The following is a 17980-nucleotide window of genomic DNA, read 5'->3' on the forward strand; positions in this document are numbered from 1 at the left end:
AGTTAGCAATTACTTTGATATAAAAGAAGAAAAACACACAGACACAGGTAATCATCCTGGAATCATCTGATAATAGTTACAAAGAGTGATCTGACCCGTGAGAGTAATCCCTTTCCAGATGAGCGGAACAATTTTGAAACTTGTGTTTTCGATGCTGGACATGAGCTAACTTGTCCTCGAGCCTTTTTGGCGTAGGCCGTAGGAGCTGCAGTGGTTCATTCAGCCTTGTAAGCTTGCTCCGCCATTCGATGATGTGGCACGGTGGCACAGTGTCAGCACTCATGCCTCTCAGATCCAGGGATTCAGGTTCAATTCTGGCCTTGGGTGACTTGTCTGTGTGGAGTTTGCACATTCTCCCAGTGTCTGCGTGTGTTTCCTCCGGCTGCTCCTGTTTCCTCCCACACTCCAACAATGCGTAAATTAGGTGGATTGCCTGAGTTAAATTGCTCCTTGGTGTCTCAAGGTGTGTGGGCTAGGGGATAAGTGAGGTAAATACTTGGGATTATGGGGATATGGCCTGAGTAAGATGCTCTGCTGGAAAGTCAGTGTAGGCTCGATGGGCCTCGTTCTGCACTGTAGGGATTCTATGATACGATCATGGCTGATAGGGTTGTGGCCTGAACTCCATTTTCTTGTCTGCCCCCTATAATCCTTTACTCCACTCAGCTTTGGATCAGTTCAATGGCTCAACCTCGACTGTTCTCTGAGAAAGAATTCCCTACATTAATGACCATTTGGAAGAAAAAAGTTCTCCTCATCTCCAGCTAAAAGGGAGGCTTCTTATTCTTAAACTATGTACTTTTTGTCCCAGTTTCTTCCAGATGAAAACATCCTCACAGTTTCCACCTTATGAAGCTCCTCCATTAATTTGTTTGTTTCGATCAGAGAACCTCTCATTCTTTAAACTCTAATGGGGATAGACCCAACTTGTTTAAACTTTCTTCAAAAAATAAAAAAATGTTTAAATCCAGGAATGAGTTAGAGAATTTTCTCTGAATTGTGTCTAAAGCGAATATTTTCTTCAAACAAGGAGACTAAAACCATACACAGTATTCCAGATGAATTAGCCAATGTGTGGGGTTACAGGGATAGGATGGGGGAGAGGGCCTGGGCAAAATACCCTGTCAAAGAGAGCCTGTGCAGACTCGATGGGTTGAATGGTCTCTTTCGGTACTGAAGGGATCCTATACAGCTGTAGTAAAATTTGCCTACATTTATTTTCCATTCCCCTTGTGATAAACATCAACTTTCCATTTACTTCCTCTACATGCACATTACCTTTTGTAAATCATGTACCGGGAAATTCAAATTACTCTGTACCCTGAGTTTCTGATATCTCTTTCCTTTTAAATAGTAAAATTTAATGTGGACAGCACGGTGGCACGATGGTTAGCACTGCAGCCTCAGAGTGCCAGGCACCCGGGTTCAATTCTTGGATTGGGTCACAGTCTGCATGGAGTCCCCCCGTGCCTGCGTGGGTTTCCTCCGGGTGCTCCAGTCTCCTCCCACAATCTGAAAGATGTGCTGGTTAGGTGCATTGGCCATGCTAAATTCTCCCTCAGTGTACCCGAACAAGCACTGGAGTGCAGTGACTTGGGGATTTTCACAGTATCTTCATTGCAGTGTTAATGTAAGCCTACTTGTGACCCTAATAAATGAACTTTAAAAGTATGCTACTTGTTTATTTTTCCTGCTGAAGTGAATAAGTTCACATCTTCCCACATTATATTCTATCTACCACTCATTTAACCTGTCTGTAAATCCTCTGTAATCTCCTTACCTCCTCTGGACAGAATACTTTCCTACCTACCTGAGTCATTGGCAAATTTAGCCACCATACATTCATTTTTTTCACCCAAGTCATTTACGCAGATCTTAAATAATGGAGCGCTGATACCTGTGGCACATCTTGTCAAACTGAAAGTGATCCACTTATCCCTATTCTCTGCTTCCTGTCAGCTAAGCAATCCTTTATCCATGCTAACATGTTACCCTCAACACCATGAAGTCTTATTCTACGTTGTAATTTTTGATGTGGCACCTTACTAAAAGCTTTCTTTTTGAAAATCCAAGTACACCACATCTACAGATTCCCCTTTATCCAATGAGCTTGTTGTTTCCTCAATAGACTCTAAAAAATTAGCATAACGTGATTAAAAGTAATTTGGCTTGAAATATGTTGAGAAGGTTTACAGGGATATTAATAGCAATAGATTATGTTTTCCTAGATGTAGTGTACTACTAGATGGATTGTCCATAATACACTGCCTTGGGTAATAACTTTATCTTCACCAATATTTTGTGTTCAGATGCTAAACCTTGGCCCAGTGATCAGGTGGTCCTCACAATGCTTGTTCACACCAGCAGCATCTTTAGATCTGACCATGGATTTCACGGTCAGCGTGGGTGGAATCAATGAGAAATCCCATTAACAGAGACGGGAACAGTGACTAATGGCCCAAAAGACGCCACAAGGAGGCTGAAGAATCCCGCCCATGGTCCTTGTGCGTGAGTCGCAAAAACCCAGCCTGCAGGTGCAGCGGGTGGTCAGGAAGGCTAATGGGATGCTGGCCTTCATAGCGAGGGGGATTGAATATAAAAGTAGGGAGGTCTTGCTGCGGCTGTATAGGGCATTGGTGAGGCCGCAGCTGGAGTACTGTGTACAGTTTTGGTCGCCGTACTTACGCAAGGATATTTTGGCCTTGGAGGGAGTGCAGAGGAGGTTTACTAGGCTGATACCGGAGTTGAGGGGGTTGAGCTATGAGGAGAGGCTGAATAAACTAGGCTTGTACTCGTTAGAGTTTAGAAGAATGAGGGGAGATCTCATTGAGACGTATAAGATGATGAATGGGATGGATAGGATAGAGATGGAGAGGCTCTTCCCTCTCAGAAAGGACAGTAGGACTAGGGGGCACAGCCTCAAGATAAAGGGGGGGCGGTTTAGAACGGAGTTGAGGAGGAGCTTCTTCACTCAAAGGGTGGTGAATCTCTGGAATTCTCTGCCCGTTGAAGTGGTGGAGGCTGCCTCGCTAAATATTTTTAAGACGCGGATTGATGGGTTTTTGATAAGCGAGGGGATTAAGGGTTATGGGGAGAGGGCGGGAATGTGGAACTGAGACACGACAGATCAGCCATGATCTTATTGAATGGCGGGGCAGGCTCGAAGGGCTGGATGGCCTACTCCTGCTCCTATTTCTTATGTTCTTATGTATCAGGTTCCTCCTCCAAAATTACCTGCCCCAATTCCAACCCTCACCCTTTCCCCAAAACCTGTAATAACTTTTCCCTATTTTCCTTCGAACACAAAGCCCTGGCTTTGCCCCATGCTGGGAATTTCCCTGGGTTCTGCCATCTAGCTGCCTGGTGTCAGCCCCATTTACTCTTTTCATCCAGGATTCATGGTGAATTTCTGAAGGTTGATCAGGGGGCCTATCAGAGAAGGCCTAGCGCTGGAGGATTTTCCTTTGCACAGTAACTCGTGGCACTGATGTTTTAGCAAACGCGATAGTCTCTGTGGATTTTATCCTCTCATCAATGTCCCACCCACCTGCCCACACGCTGTGAGCTCAGCTGTAAACACTTACTCACTGCACTCAACTTTTCATTCTTTTATATGAGCACATCCATCCTTTCATACACAATGAGACCTGAGTGTTATCTTTTATCTCTTAAAGTAAAATAGATAGAGAACTAAATGTGTTGAGTTCAGCCACGAGAGCAGACAGTGAAATGCGCTGTCATCACGATGGTGCTTTTTTTTTGCCGCTGATATTCGTCTTGTTTATTTTTCTCCCCCTTGCCAGATGTTTTTCCCAATACTAAGCTTAAACCACCCTGCACAGAAGCAGTAAAACAGAGGGACAGGCGATTGCATTGAGATATTCTGATTTGATTTGATTTATTGTTGTCACATGCATTAACATATAGTGAAAAGTATTGTTTCTTGCGCGCTGTACAGACAAAACATACAGTTCATAGTAAAGGAAACAAGAGAGTGCAGAATGTAGTGTTACAGTCATAGCTAGAGTGTAGAGAAAGATCAACTTAATACGAGGTAAGTCCATTCAAAAGTCTGACAGCAGCAGGGAGGAAGCTGTTCTTTAGTCGGTTGGTAAGTCTGGTCCCTCTTCTTTCTGTCATTCTCAACTTGTCAACAACCTGCATTTCAATCTTGCTTTTTTAACCATGGATTATCGACTTTGAAAACATTACTCCCTCCTGAATCTTGGACAGTGCAAAACAAAGTCATTTTAGTCAGTAGTGATTTGTATCTGTCATCTCCCCGCATGACTCTCTCCATTTGAATGTAGATACTTTCTGTTGGCAATATTAACACTTAACCTGTCTATTCATTTTACAATGTTTTAATGAAGCTACGTTAAATCACCACACAGGGGAAAGGACAAACCAACCCTGTGGAACAGTCATCCGTGAACATTTTTTGCCTAAGGATTTCTGAACTCTATAGAAATGTGAAGTTCAGGGTTGGAAGCTGTACTGCGGAGAGATCAAAAGATCTAGGCTTTAGCATTTCAAATGATGCTTGTATGCATAGAATCACAGCTGTTAACATTTCATATCTGTACAGATAGAAGGATTTTCATTTATATAGCACCTTTTATGACCTCAAGGTGCCCCAAAGCACACTGCAGCCAATGAAATAACTTTGAAGTGTAGTGACTGCAGTGATGTTGGGAAACAGCACAGCCACATTGCGCACAGCAAGATTCCACTGACAGAAATGTGATAAGAATTCAGAGCAAGCTTTTTTAATCATTCGCGGGTTGCTGTCAAGCTTCTTGAATGTTGTTGAGGCTGCACATATCCAGGCATGTGGAGAGTAATTTAACCAATGTTAATGATGCCATTAAATGTCAAGAGAAGATGGGAGGTTCTGTCTTGCTGGAAATGGTCGTTGCCACAAATGTTATTTGCTACGTTTTGTCCCAAGCCTGAATAATGTTCAGATTTTGCTGCATTTGGGCATGGACTGCCTCAGTATCTGAGGAGTTATCGATGATACTGAACATTTTGCACTCATCAGGGAACATTCCACTTCTGACCTTATGCTGGAAGGAAGGTCGTTGATAAAGCAGCTGAAGATGGTTGGGCCTAGGACACTACCCTGAGGGACTCCTGCAGTGATGTCCTGGAGCTGAGATGATTGACCTCCAACCACCACAACCATCTTCCTTTGTGCCAGATGTGACTCCAACCAGAGGAGGCGATGGCCAATGGCATTATCGCTGGATTATTAATCCAGGAACTCAGATAAAGTTCTGGGGACTGGGGTTCGAATCCCGCCACAGCAGATGGTGGAATTCGAATTCAATAAAAAATATCTGGAATTAAGGACCAACTGATGACCAGCAAACCATTATTGACTGTTGGAAAAATGCATCTGGTTCATAATATGTTCTTTTGGGAAAGAAATCTGCTGTCCTTAGCTGGTGTGGCCTACATGTGACTCCAGAGCCTTGGCAGTGTGGTTGACTCTCAACTGCCCTCGGGCAACGAGGGATGGGCAATAAATGTTAGTCAAGTCCCACGAATTAATAAAACAAAATTAAGTGAGAAATCAACCTTACTCGGAGTTTGGGGAAAATTTGTTTTAGTTATTCTTTTGTGGGATGCAAATGTCACTGGACCAGCATTTGTTGTCCATCCCTAGTTGGCCTCGAAACTTAGCAGCTTGCTTGGAAATTTCAGAGGAGCATTTACAAATCAACCAATTCCCTGAATCTTTTTTTGAAAGAGTGTCATGAGATATTTTTTGTTCATCCGAAAGGGAAGACTGAAGCTAGGTTTCAGTTTTCATCCAAAGGCCAGCATCTCTGGCACTGCTGGGTTCCCTCAGTCCTGCACTGAAATGCAAGTTTGAGTAATGGGCTCTAATCTCTGGAGGAGGGACCAAAATCCTCCAACGCAGAGCTAAGAATGATTGCAACAAGCCATTACTGACCTCTATACAGTAAGGGTATTGCCTCTGTTACTTAATGGAAGCTAAACCCTCTTTGAACGGATCTCTGGTGAGATGGGACATAGAACTACCTACTTACAAATTCTCATCACGGTGATTTTTACTGCTGTAAAGTCATCTGAACAGTACATTTACTGAGAGCGAGGCTTTGAGCTGCAGCTGCATGAGTCTCTTGTGAAAATTTAAGTAGCAAGATAGATTCACAAGCATTAATATACTGACTGCAGCACACCAATGTGACTACCATTGCAGCCCGATTATATAGATATTGGACCAGTGCACTCAGTCCACAGCTGCATGGTGGATTCACACATACCCAAGCGGCACTTTATAAGCACAAAGTTCAGAAGATGAAACCTTTTCAATCGTCTCCCTCGAACACTGATTGTAACGTTGGCAGAAACATGGAGAAATTTCAAGACAATCCCATCACCAGCATGTGAGCGGCGACATCACACTCCTGGAGCCTGACCAAATATTTACAGCTGAAGATAAACAATTGTTTAGGAAACTCAGCCAGCAACAGTTTGTGAATGGACACATAATGCAAGTGAAAATAAAGACTCAGAAATAATGGCCACACACACAAAGCAAACTGCTGGTGTCTTTGGACTAGCAACAAGAAAAGGTCGATGCAATTATATAGTGCCTTTCACAATCTTGGCATGCTCCAACGCTCGTTACAGCCAATTAGGCACTGCTCATGGTGCGGTCACTGTTATAATATGGGAAACACAATAGTCAATTTGTACACAGCAAGCTCCCACACAAATAGCAATGAGATGAATGTTGGTTGAGAGATAATTATCGACCAGGACAGCAAGATAGTTTCTCCTGCACTTCTCTGAACAAGGGAATCAGGAGGTGAGTTAAGCGTCACAGAATGTCCAGACTCTTGACTTTGTGAGCTCCCTGTCTGAACTCTCTGCTGCTCTATGGGGTCTTTCTCGAAGTTAAGTTTCTGGTCAGTGATAGTGCCCAGTTAGTGGTGAGGAATTCAGGAAACACCAAGAGATTAGATTCTCTTTTGATGGAGGTGGTCATTTGCTTGGCACTGACAAGACCATAGGCTCAATTCTCTTGATAGTAAAAACCTCTTGTGTTATTGCAGGAAGTGGCAGTCTAGATTTGGTATTCAAATCTCTGCATTAGTACTCAAACCTCCAATAATCATGACACAATGGTGAGAGATCTACAGACTGAGCTTTGGCAGCTGCTCCGTTAGTCAGCTGGTTATTCATGAAGACCTTACCACCTTGCCACTTGCCTGAGGTATGGTGACCCTCGGGTAAAATCACCCAGTCATTTCCCCCCATTAAAGGGAGGGAGAGGGGAGGGGGGCAGCCTCTGGTCATCTGGATCTCTTGACGACTTTACTTTTACCTGTTGGCCAGTCCGTGTCATGCATTCACCTGTAAGTCCATTCTTACAAGCTGCGCTAATGTTCTTTCCAATGTGTAGCTTAGTTTAAGAGTGATTTCAGTTCTTATTTACTATCTGTCAGTTGGACTCAGAAGACGATGGGGTCATTCCTGATCGATTATAGACCTGAGGGCACAATCTAGGCAGAGATTCTGCAATGTGTAGGTGCTGTGTTTTGGATGAGGTCTCAGCCTGAGCACCTGTCAGCCTGTTCAGGTGGATGGAAGAATCCCCAGGCACCTATTTGAACAACAGTGGGGATTACTTTGCCGCCCTCGCCAACACTCCTTGTTCAGTCGACACCATAAAGGGCGGATTAACCGATTCACTCTATTTCCACAATCCTGCAACATTCACAAGATCTTGACCTGAGTTTCCAAAGTAATTTATTGGCTGCTTTGTGATGTCTGACAGCACCAGAAACATTATAAATACACCATGGGCAGAACTTTCCCATCCTGCCCACCACGGGAATTGTCCCTGGCGGAACACAGACTATGCAAAGGTCCGGTGACCGAGGGCAGGAGTTACCTGTATTGGGATGAGCATGGCAGTAAATCTCACCACTTATCTATTGCTTTTTTGTGCTCCTGTTCTTTGCCTTGTGCTCTCTCTCTCTCTCTTTCTCTCCATCACTCAACCTGTACGTTTCATTCTTTCCCTCCTTTTTCTTTCTCTCTCTATCTCATAGAATCGCATGGCAGTCCGTACAGGTGGTTTAGTTTAAGTAGTCCACGTTGGTGTTACTTTCCCTCACTGGCTCTCCTGTGAGACTGAGAAGAGCTCTTCCAACACAAGAGGCCCTTTAAGACTTTTCTTTAAGGTTTTTCTCTGGGGCTAAGAGAGGATTCAGAGTTCTCCTTGTAGCCCCCTCAAGGCAAGTTGCAGCCCCCTCTGCTGAACAGCCTATTCCGTAGCCCCCTCTCCCCCTCACACGTGTAAAATCCTGAAGGGGCCTGATAGGTTTGATGATGGAAGGATGCTCCCCTTGGCAGGAAAATGTAAAACTAGGCAGTTCCCAGTTTCAGAATAAGGAGTCAGCCCCACACACCCTGGACATTCTCTCTCCCATCTTCTTCTGTCGGGAAAAAGATACAAAAGTCTGAGATGTGTGGGATGTGGTGGCACAGTGGCACAGCGGTTAGCATTGTTGCCTCACAGGGCAGATTTAATTTGGGCCTTAGGTGGAGTTTAGTCCAGGTGCTCTGGTTTCCTCCCACAGTCTAAAGGTGTGCAGATTAGGTAGATTCGCTGTGTTAAATGTGTGTGTCTATGGGGATGAGGGGTGCCAACCGACCTACTCAAGAGCAGCTTCTTCCCTGCTGCTGTCAGACATTTGAATGGACCTATCTTGCATTAAGTTGATCTTTCTCTACACCCTGGCTATGACTGTAACACTACGTTCTGCACTCTCCTTTCCTTCTTTATGAATGGTATGTTATGTCTCTATAGTATGCAAGAAACAATACATTTCACTGTATGGAAATACATGTGACAATAATAAATCAAATCAAATCAAAAACCAATTTAAGACTGAGGTGAAAAGAAAAGAAAAGGATTCTGGATGCTCCTACATTGAATATAATGAAGATGATTATTGAAGATAAACCAGGGGGTATGAGACTGATATTTGAAGGTGCACCCGAGGGTTGTGGCACCTGCATTTTCTGACAATATTGACAATATTCTTGCAGCCATTAGGTGGCACCCCTCATCGCACAGATCACAACCTTTATTCCAGCCCCAAGGCAGGTTTGGGTTCCTTTTATGTTTCGTAAGTCTATTTCTATTCATAGAATTCCTGCAATGCAGAAAGATGCCATCAGTCCATCAAATCTTCACTGTCAAATCTTCACTGACTCTCTGACAGAGTATTCCACCCAGCCACCACTGATCGCCCCCCACACCAATCCCTGCACCCCCCCACCCCCCCCAACCCTCCGGCCTATCCCCATAAACCCACGCATTTAGCACAGCGAATCTACCTAATCTGCACACCTTTAGACTGTGGGAGGAAACCAGAGCACCTGAAGCAAACTCCACCTCAGGCCCGAATTAAATCTGGGTCCCTTGCCCTGTGAGGCAGCAATGCTAACCGCTGTGCCACTGTGCCACCACATCCCACACATCCTAAATGACAATGTCATCCTTCATCTCTCAGTGTAGCTTTGAAATATGAAGCTGTTTACACTTTCTTGTTGTGTTCTACACCTGATTTTTTTTGTATTATTTATCCGTGGGATGCGGGCACCGCTGGCTAGTCCAGAGTTTGTTGCCCGTCCCTAATTGCTCTTCAGAAGTGGTAGTGAGTCAGCTGCCTTTTAAGCCGCTGCAGTCCATGTAGTGCAGGTACACCCACCGTGCTGCTAGGGAGGGAGTCCCAGGATCTTAACCCAGTGACAATGAAGCGATGGTGTGTATTTCCAGGTTTGGATAGTGAGTGTCTTGGAAGGGAACTTGCCGGTGGTGGTGTTCTCAATCGTCTGCTTGCTCTTATCCTTCTCGAAGGTGGCAGTTGTGGATTTGGAAGGTGCTGTCTAAGGAACCTTGATGAGTCACTGGCAGTGCATCTGCTAGGTGGTACACAGGGCTGCCACTGCGCGTCGCTGATGGAGGGAGTGAATGTTTGCCAATCAAGTGGGCTGCTTTGTCCTGGATGGTGTTGTGCTTCCTGAGTGTGATTTGAGCTGCGCCCATCCATCCTGGAATTCCCTCCCTAACAGCACTGTGGGCGTACCTACACCACATGGATTACAGCGGTTCAAAAAGGCAACTCCTCAAGGGTGACTAAGGATGGGTAATAAATATTGGCCAGCCAACAATGTCTACATCTCACGAATTGATAAATTTAAAAAATGGCTATTTCTCCTCACGTGGCTTGGTGTTAAATTTTTGTTTGATAAAACTTCTTTGAAGTGCCTTGACAAGTTGTTTTGATCTGCTGAAGATATTCTGGATATCTGTACTGATCCAGTATTTCAGTCTGACAGGCCTCTCTGCTGCCCAATATTTTTCCGGCAGTGTAAACTTAACCTCCGTGTCTCTTTCAGATGAATTTCTGTGCCTTCCACGCTTCCAACAATACACGTCTTCAACACGATTACATCGGCACAGAGGGTGAGAGAGCAAGCACTCAGAAATGTGGCTGGCTTGCTCTGTTTCATCACAAAAACTGATCAGCCTGTAGCACTTAGTCATTTGAAACCTCAAACCTTGTCTTTGGGAGATAAGTGGCAATCAACCAACTCTTAAATGGTTTGAAATGAAGTCTGGGGAATGAGTTGATAGAAGAAGGGGAACATTAGTGCGATTCTTTTCCCGTGAAGCATCCACATGTTATGACGGGGAACCTGACCCTTCAGATAAATGGAAACCGTGCTGCATTAGCTGATGTTTTGTAAGGTTCCTGAGAGCCAAGTTCAAAGTCTTAGAACAGCCAGGTTGAGCTTTAATTGATGCTTGATTGGCAGCGTATTGAACAGGGCCAAGCCAATCTGTTCCTCTGCTACATCCTGTACATACTAAATAATTATCCAGCACTTCTTGTCTCTTTGTCTCCACTGAGAGTCATGTACCCCTGTTTGTAATTGATGGAAGGGGGCCTACTAATTACTGCTGAATGTGTACACTGCTGCCACTTTAATTGTCATCACCTCCGAACTTTGAAAGCCAGAGATGTCAACTTTGTGGCACCAGCTGTCAGTCTTAAAATGAGAGACGCTATTTTATTCCATTAATGTTATTTTCCCAGTGCAGATGTGGCCCTGTCTCACATACAACAAAGAAAGCTTTGATATAACTGCTAGTGTGGCGAGTAAGTAAAGGCACTGTCATCCCAGATGACCATAGGATGTTCTTCCCTTTGGTCGTGATTTAACCTGAGAATCACCACAGCTCAGGTGACGGGCAAGTTTGAGAAGGCGGGGCCTTCGTGAATAACCTCAGCCGGTACGGGAATTGAACCTGTGCCATTGGCATCACTGCACGTCACAAACCAGCCATTCACCCCACTGAGTTAACGTTGACAGCAAAAGTCCAACAGGAGCAAGATGAGTTCTGGGCTGTTGAAGGCTGATCCTCACTCCCATAGAACCTACAGTGCAGAAAGAGGCCATTCAGCCCATCGATTCTACAGCGACTGTTCAACAGAGCATCTTACCCAGGCCCACCCCTCGAAGAGGAATTGTCCACATGATCTTAATGCGACAGAACTACTTCTCAAGAAAACTTCCAGTCGCAGTGGTGAGCAGTTGATGCTGTTGAGTTTTCCCATTGCCATATGATAAAGAGTAGACTGAAAACTGTACAGGCTTTAATTCTTTCACGGGGTGTGGGCATCACTGGAAGGGCTGGCATCGGGTTGCCCACCCCCAGTTGCCTTTAGAAGGTGCTACTGGGCTTCTCTCTTCAACCAATCAAATGCTTTGCTAGATCACATCAGGGGATAGTCAAGAGTCAACCCGTGCTAGTGTGGTGCTGTGTTGATACAAGGGCCAAACCTCAGTAAAGACGATGGGTTTACATTCTAAAGAACAGTTTGCAAACCAGCTGTGTTTTTGCGATGATCCCAGTAATTTGTATAATGTATAATACACAGCGAGAAGCCATTCATCTCAATGGGTTGCTATTTTCTGGTCATTTTTACTGATATCTGAGTTCTTTAATTCCCAATTGTTTTCTTTAAACTGAATTTAAATTCTCAATCTACCAATTATAAAATTTGAATGAGTTCAAGCGAATGGGTTACTTTTCCAGCAATACAGCCACTGCACTGGAGCCTGTTTAGTGCTAACATTTCTCCTCGCTGAATCAGGGATGTGACCCTCCCTCCCAACTCCAGACACTTCTGATGAGTGGATCTGGGAATTCTGGATCAAATTTCCAGTTTGGCGCCCAGTGGGAATACCAGAAAGTGGCGGATATGTTCCTAATTGTTAAGACCCCTTGTCAGACCCCACTTGGAGTACTGTGCGCAGTTCTGGTCACCTCACTACAGGAAGGATGTGGAAGCTATTGAGAGGGTGCAGAGGAGATTTACAAGGATGTGGCCTGGATTGGGTGGCAGGCCTTATGAAGATAGGTTGAGGGAGCTGGGACTCTTCTCCCTGGAGAGATGAAGGTTGAGAGGTGACCTGATAGAGGTTTATAAAATGTTGAGAGGTATAGATAGGGTGGATTCTCGGAGGCTATTTCCCAGGGCTGAAATGGTCGCTACGAGAGGACACAGGTTTAAAGTGCTGGGAAGCAAGTACAGAGGAGATGTTCGGGGTACGTTTTTCACTCAGAGGGTGGTGAGTGAGTGGAATCGGCTGCTGTCGGTGGTGGTAGAGACGAACTCGCTGGGGTCTTTTAAAAGATTTCTGGATGAGTATATGGGATTTAACGGGATTGGGAGTTATAGATAGGCCTGGTAGGTATGGATATGATCGGCGCAACTTGTGGGCTGAGGGGCCTGTTTGTGCTGTAGTGTTCTATGTTCTATGTTAAATATTCAGCTCAGAGACATCGGGGACTTACCTTCAGTTCCAGCTCAACAAGGACTGAGAATCCGACACCAGGATTCACAGCTCCTTATTTTCCACTCGTAAAATTGACCAGGCAGTAAGTCTCACTGTGTGACATTCCATTCCTGGAATATATATATTATCCAACACTAACCACACCCAGTTCAGCAAAAAATAGCATTTGAATCATTAAGGAAATTATATAGTGTGGTGCTGCTGCCTATTTATTAGGGAATACACAGCCAGAGTCACTTCAGCCCAGGTTTTTGAACAGTGTAAAGCAGTCAGAGAGAGTTTGATTGGGCGAGGTTTAATTATGCTATGGGTCCCACCTTTCCTATCGCTTCCTCTTCAAACTCCCCTTAAAATCTTTCCTTTTTGATCGAGCACTCAGTCTGTCCTCTATAATAACTCCTTTGGAGTGTCTTTTGTCTGTTTGTGCCTCTGTTACCTTTTTCTATGTTCGAAACACTACTAGAAATGTCAAAACCAAACGCTGCGTTTGTTGGAAGGCTGAAAATATGAACAGAAAATGCTGGAAACACTCAGCAGGTCAAGATGGAACTTTTTTTAGTTGCTTTACTTATCTCACTGACATCCTATTTCATTTCCCATTATCCATTTCCTCGTCTAACCTCTCCCATCTTTCCCCCCCGCCTCTCCGCCGTCAGATACCTTCCCCTTTTATCCTCCCCTCACTTTTCCTGCACTTGTTTTAAACCTCAAACATTTTCCTCTTCTGATGAAAGCTCATCGACCTGAAACATCCGCTCTTGTTTCTTTCTCCACTGCTGCTGCCAGACCTGCTGAGTATTTCCAGCATTTTCTGCTGCTCATTACTCGGAATGTAAGTAGTTCTTTTGATGTAGCTCCCCCCTCCCCGCCCCCTCCAGCTGTTTAAAGGAATGTCACTCTCTCTCTGCTGCAGTGACAGGGGGAAAAAAACAAGTCCACTTTTTAGTCCTGCAGACCTACTTATGTTCACCTGGATAAGCACAACAAGTTTCTTTCCCAGTTAATGAGGAAGGATATTATGCCTTCCACTCCTCCTGTGTGTGTTTGTAATTCAAAGAAAGGGATAATTCATCTCCTGCGGTACCACATGTCTGACTCACTGTTTTGGACCAAGATCTCCTTTCTGGAATCTGTGAAATTTGACCCTGCCATACCGGCAATGGGGTGAAGGATAAGGACCACTCCGATAGTGGGCAAGCAGATCCGGAGAGCGGCACGGTGGCACAGTGGGTTAGCACTGCTGCTTCACAGCTACAGGGACCCGGGTTCGATTCCCGGTTTGGGTCACTGTCTGTGTCTAGTTTGCACCTTTTCCCCGTGACCGCGTGTGTTTCCTCTGCTGCTCCTGTTTCCTCACACAGCCCAAAGATGTGCGGGTTAGGTGCATTGGCTATGCTGAATTGCCCCTTGGCGTGCCTGAATGTGTCAGTTAGAGGGATTAGTTGGGTAAATATGTGGGATTAAGGGATAGGGTGGGATTGTTGCCAGTGCAGACTCGATGGGCTGAATGGCCCCCTTCTTCACTCATGTAGAGTTTCTATGTTTCTGTAACTGTGAGGGTTTCACTCACTCAAACCTCATGTACTTGTTGAGTGTTGAATTTGGGTCCTGTGTTATTGTAGAACCTTAACAGAATTACAGCACCTTGTGGTAAAACACACTCATAAACCAAGACTGAAATATTTGAAGTAAAGTTATATGAGAGTGTAGCAGACATGGATGAGCGAAGTGAATCGGCATTGCCTCACGTGGTGACAGTAGCAGCCTATTGACCCCCAGAGACAGGGGCAAATTGAGAGGTCGGTCAACGCCCCTGCTAATCTCTGTTCCCTTTTGTTTCCTCTCCAGCTCCCTCACAGAAGAGTGACTTTCTCCACGGCCAATCAGTCCCAGGATCTGCAAGACCCATCCCAGCACAGTTACTATGACAGCGGGCTCGAAGAATCAGAAACACCCAGCAGCAAGTCTTCTTCAGGACCACGACTGGGACCGCTGGCACTGCCCGAGGACCACTACGAACGCACCACCCCCGATGGGAGCATTGGCGAGATGGAGCACCCAGAGAATGGTAATCCATGATTCACGTTCTCATATTAGTGAAATCTGTCCTGTGGATTGGGGTTCGGGGGGTGGGGGGGGGTGGGGGGTGCTTCGGTTATGGACAATTCACTAAAAATACAAATCAGAGGTGAAATTAACCTGGGGTTGGGGAGGAGGGAGGGGCTGAGAAAATTAGACCAACTTAAAAGGAAAGGATTCTGACTGGAGGCTCAATGGAATGTGGCACGGACCCATGTCCCAGCGTCACTCACTGGACATTCATCAGGAACAGGGATCCTGCTGGATTTATACGTGGCAGAGCAGAAAGGTCACTGACTGTCTGACCTGTTTCAAGGTAACTGATCTCTGAGAATGAGGCTTAAGCAGACTTGCAGGTGGCCTCCAGTGGAGACAATACCAGCTTTACACTGCTCCTAATCACTACCACATACTATTTAGGAAAGGAAGCCTACCATCTTTATTCAACCTGAGCTATAGGTGACTCCAGCCTCACACCAGCACGGCATTCTTAGCTGCCTCTGAACAAGCTAGATGATTGTAATAAACTACGACAGAAATAAGAACTCTCAGCTGAAGATCACTTCCTTTTTGGAAGGAGGCAGTGATCCAAAAAGGCAGCTTCAACACAAACTTCTCTAAGGCACCTAAAGGTTGGGCAGTACATGCTGGCCCGGGGTATTTCACTTTATATATTCATTCATGGGGTATGGGCTTCACAGGCTGGCCAGCATTTATTATCCATCCCTAGTTGTACTTGTTCAGAGAGCAGTTGAGAGTGAACCACATTGCTGAGGCCTCTGGAGTCACACATTGGCCAGACCAGGTAAGGACAGCAGATTTCCTTCCCTGAAGGACATATCCCGAGAATGAATTTTGTTTTAGAATCATCCATTCCACCGCGCTGCAGTGAGTGTTTAGATATAATGTCAGGGTGGAATGATATCTGGCAATGATTTCCTCACTCCCCTTAACTGGTTTAAAAACCTTGACAGGAAGATTACTAAACCATCATACGAGCGGTCACCGAGGTGAGTGATCGGCAGGGGTGAGTTGTGGGGGTGGGGGACGGGGGTGGGTGGGGTTAGGGAGAGACTGCATTTCCCAGGAAGGAGGCAGGGTGAGAGAAAGGGGTGAGGTGGGTGAAGTGGCATTGTGTTCTGTGAACCATGCCAGTCCATTGAGCAGAGCAACTCTGTGTACAACTGGGGCAGTGACTGCCCCACACCTGAGCCAGAGACCACAAGCTCTTTATTAACAATTGTAATTTTAGCCAACTTTCTCTCTTGGATAAAATCACCAATTTCTTCTTTGGCACTTTAATCAAATGACTGTGTTTCTTGTGTGTGTGTGCTCCCACTGCGAGTGGTGGGAGGCGACTTGAATGTGTAAAGTTTCACAGCTGAGCCCAGTTTTTGTTGGCCCGGACCCACGTCCCAGCGTCATTCACTGGACATTCATTAGGAGCAGGGATCCTGCCGGATTTATACTTTCTGCTCTTCTCTAACCTGGGGCAGCTGAAACAAATTGCAGTCTCCACACTTTGCCAAAGATCAGGTAATCCCACACAGACTTGGAGCAAATCTTCTGCTCTCGCTGGTGGTGAACTTGGAGGTGGGAAGAACATCTAATTGGGCAGCAGCATGGGCCAGGACTCCCCCCCACCCCCCCACGGCATGCTTTCCTGTGGCAAAGCTGGGATTTTCTGGTCCCGCCAATATCTCTGTGCCCTGCACCCTCTGCCACTGGGGAACCCGCCACAGGGGGTTGTTATGGGCAGGACCAGTCGATCCCACTGGCAGGAAGAGCTGGAATTTTCCAGCCTTGTTTTTTGACTGGAATTGAGCAGCGCCAACCTACCGCTGGAGATGAGGTCGCTGCTTCACCCAAATATCTATCGAGCTTCCCATCTTCAGAAAAAAAGATGGAGCGAGGAGATGGAACGTTTGTAGCCTGGTGGGATTTGATAGTCACAGTTATTGAAAGCTGGAAGTGAAGTGGGGAGGTCGAAGGGTAGAAAATGTGCCAGTAATTTAATCAGCAATAACCAATCTGAAGAGCAATGGGTGTCAGGGTGATTACTGTACTAGAATAAGGCAGATTATCAACCAAACCTGTATGAACTGATAAACAAAAGTGCTGAAAAAGATCTGAAAAAAATATTCCCCGTGTTTAACATTTCCTGATAGTTTTTCCCTCGTGGGACCTCCTACAGTATCCAGGTAATTTTTGGAGATGCCAGGGCAGGTCCTGGATGGCTGGTAACCCATAGGAATTTGAAAAGAGGTACAAACACTTTGTGCCCAAGTCTCTGGGCGCGGGCACTCGGGATAGTTCCGCGATGGTAGGATCCAAACCTCCAGACAACATCTGGAAATGATGCAGCAGCATTTGTGAATGGCCAGTTACCAGGCATAAAGGGAGAGAGGGAGTGAGACACAGACACACACGCACACACACACATACACACAGCAGACAGAAATTTAGATTTTTGTCTCTCTCTTTAAATAAAAGATTTTGTGGGGCTTCACTGATATTGTAACAATTCCTGGTGTGTGTGTGTGTGTGTGTGTGTGTGTGTGTGTGTGTGTGTGTGTGTGTGTGTGTGTGTGTGTGTGTGTGTGTGTGTGTGTGTGTGTGTGTGTGTGTGTAAGAGCGTGAGTGTGAGAGTGTGTGTGAGTGTGTGCGTGTGTGAGAGTGTGCATGTGCGTGTGTAAGAGCGTGTGTGTGTGTGTGAGAGAGAGTGTGTGAGTGTGTGTATGAGTGTGTGTGTGTGTGTGAGAGAGAGTGTGTGTGTGTGTGTGTGTGTGTAAGAGCGAGTGTGTGTGTAAGAGCGAGTGTGTGTGTGTGAGAGAGAGAGTGTGTGTGTGTGAGTGTGTTGTGTGTGTGACTGTGTGCGTGACTGTGTGTGTATACATTCATACACACGTATACACACATTCACATCTATCTGATTCCGATCTATCCCTAAAGTGTGTGTTTACATTGCCAGCTCCTCTGA

General features: G+C 45.5%; 1 protein-coding gene across 3 annotated transcripts in view; it reads left to right on the top strand.

Moving 5' to 3' along the window:
- LOC145351666 (protocadherin-1-like) overlaps positions 1 to 17980 on the top strand; it is a 385163-nt gene that overhangs the window by 251775 nt on the left and 115408 nt on the right. For all 3 annotated transcript variants that reach the window (XR_013888439.1, XM_080201226.1, XM_080201225.1), the window contains one exon: positions 14770 to 14989. Coding sequence is in view for 2 of the 3 variants with exons in the window: in XM_080201226.1 (XP_080057352.1) it covers positions 14770 to 14989 (220 nt within the window). In the remaining variant the exon portion in view is untranslated. The remainder of the gene's footprint in view (positions 1 to 14769; positions 14990 to 17980) is intronic.

Source organism: Carcharhinus amblyrhynchos, chromosome 13 (genome assembly GCF_965287045.1).
Source record: "Carcharhinus amblyrhynchos chromosome 13, sCarAmb.v2.hapA, whole genome shotgun sequence".
NCBI lineage: Eukaryota > Metazoa > Chordata > Chondrichthyes > Carcharhiniformes > Carcharhinidae > Carcharhinus > Carcharhinus amblyrhynchos.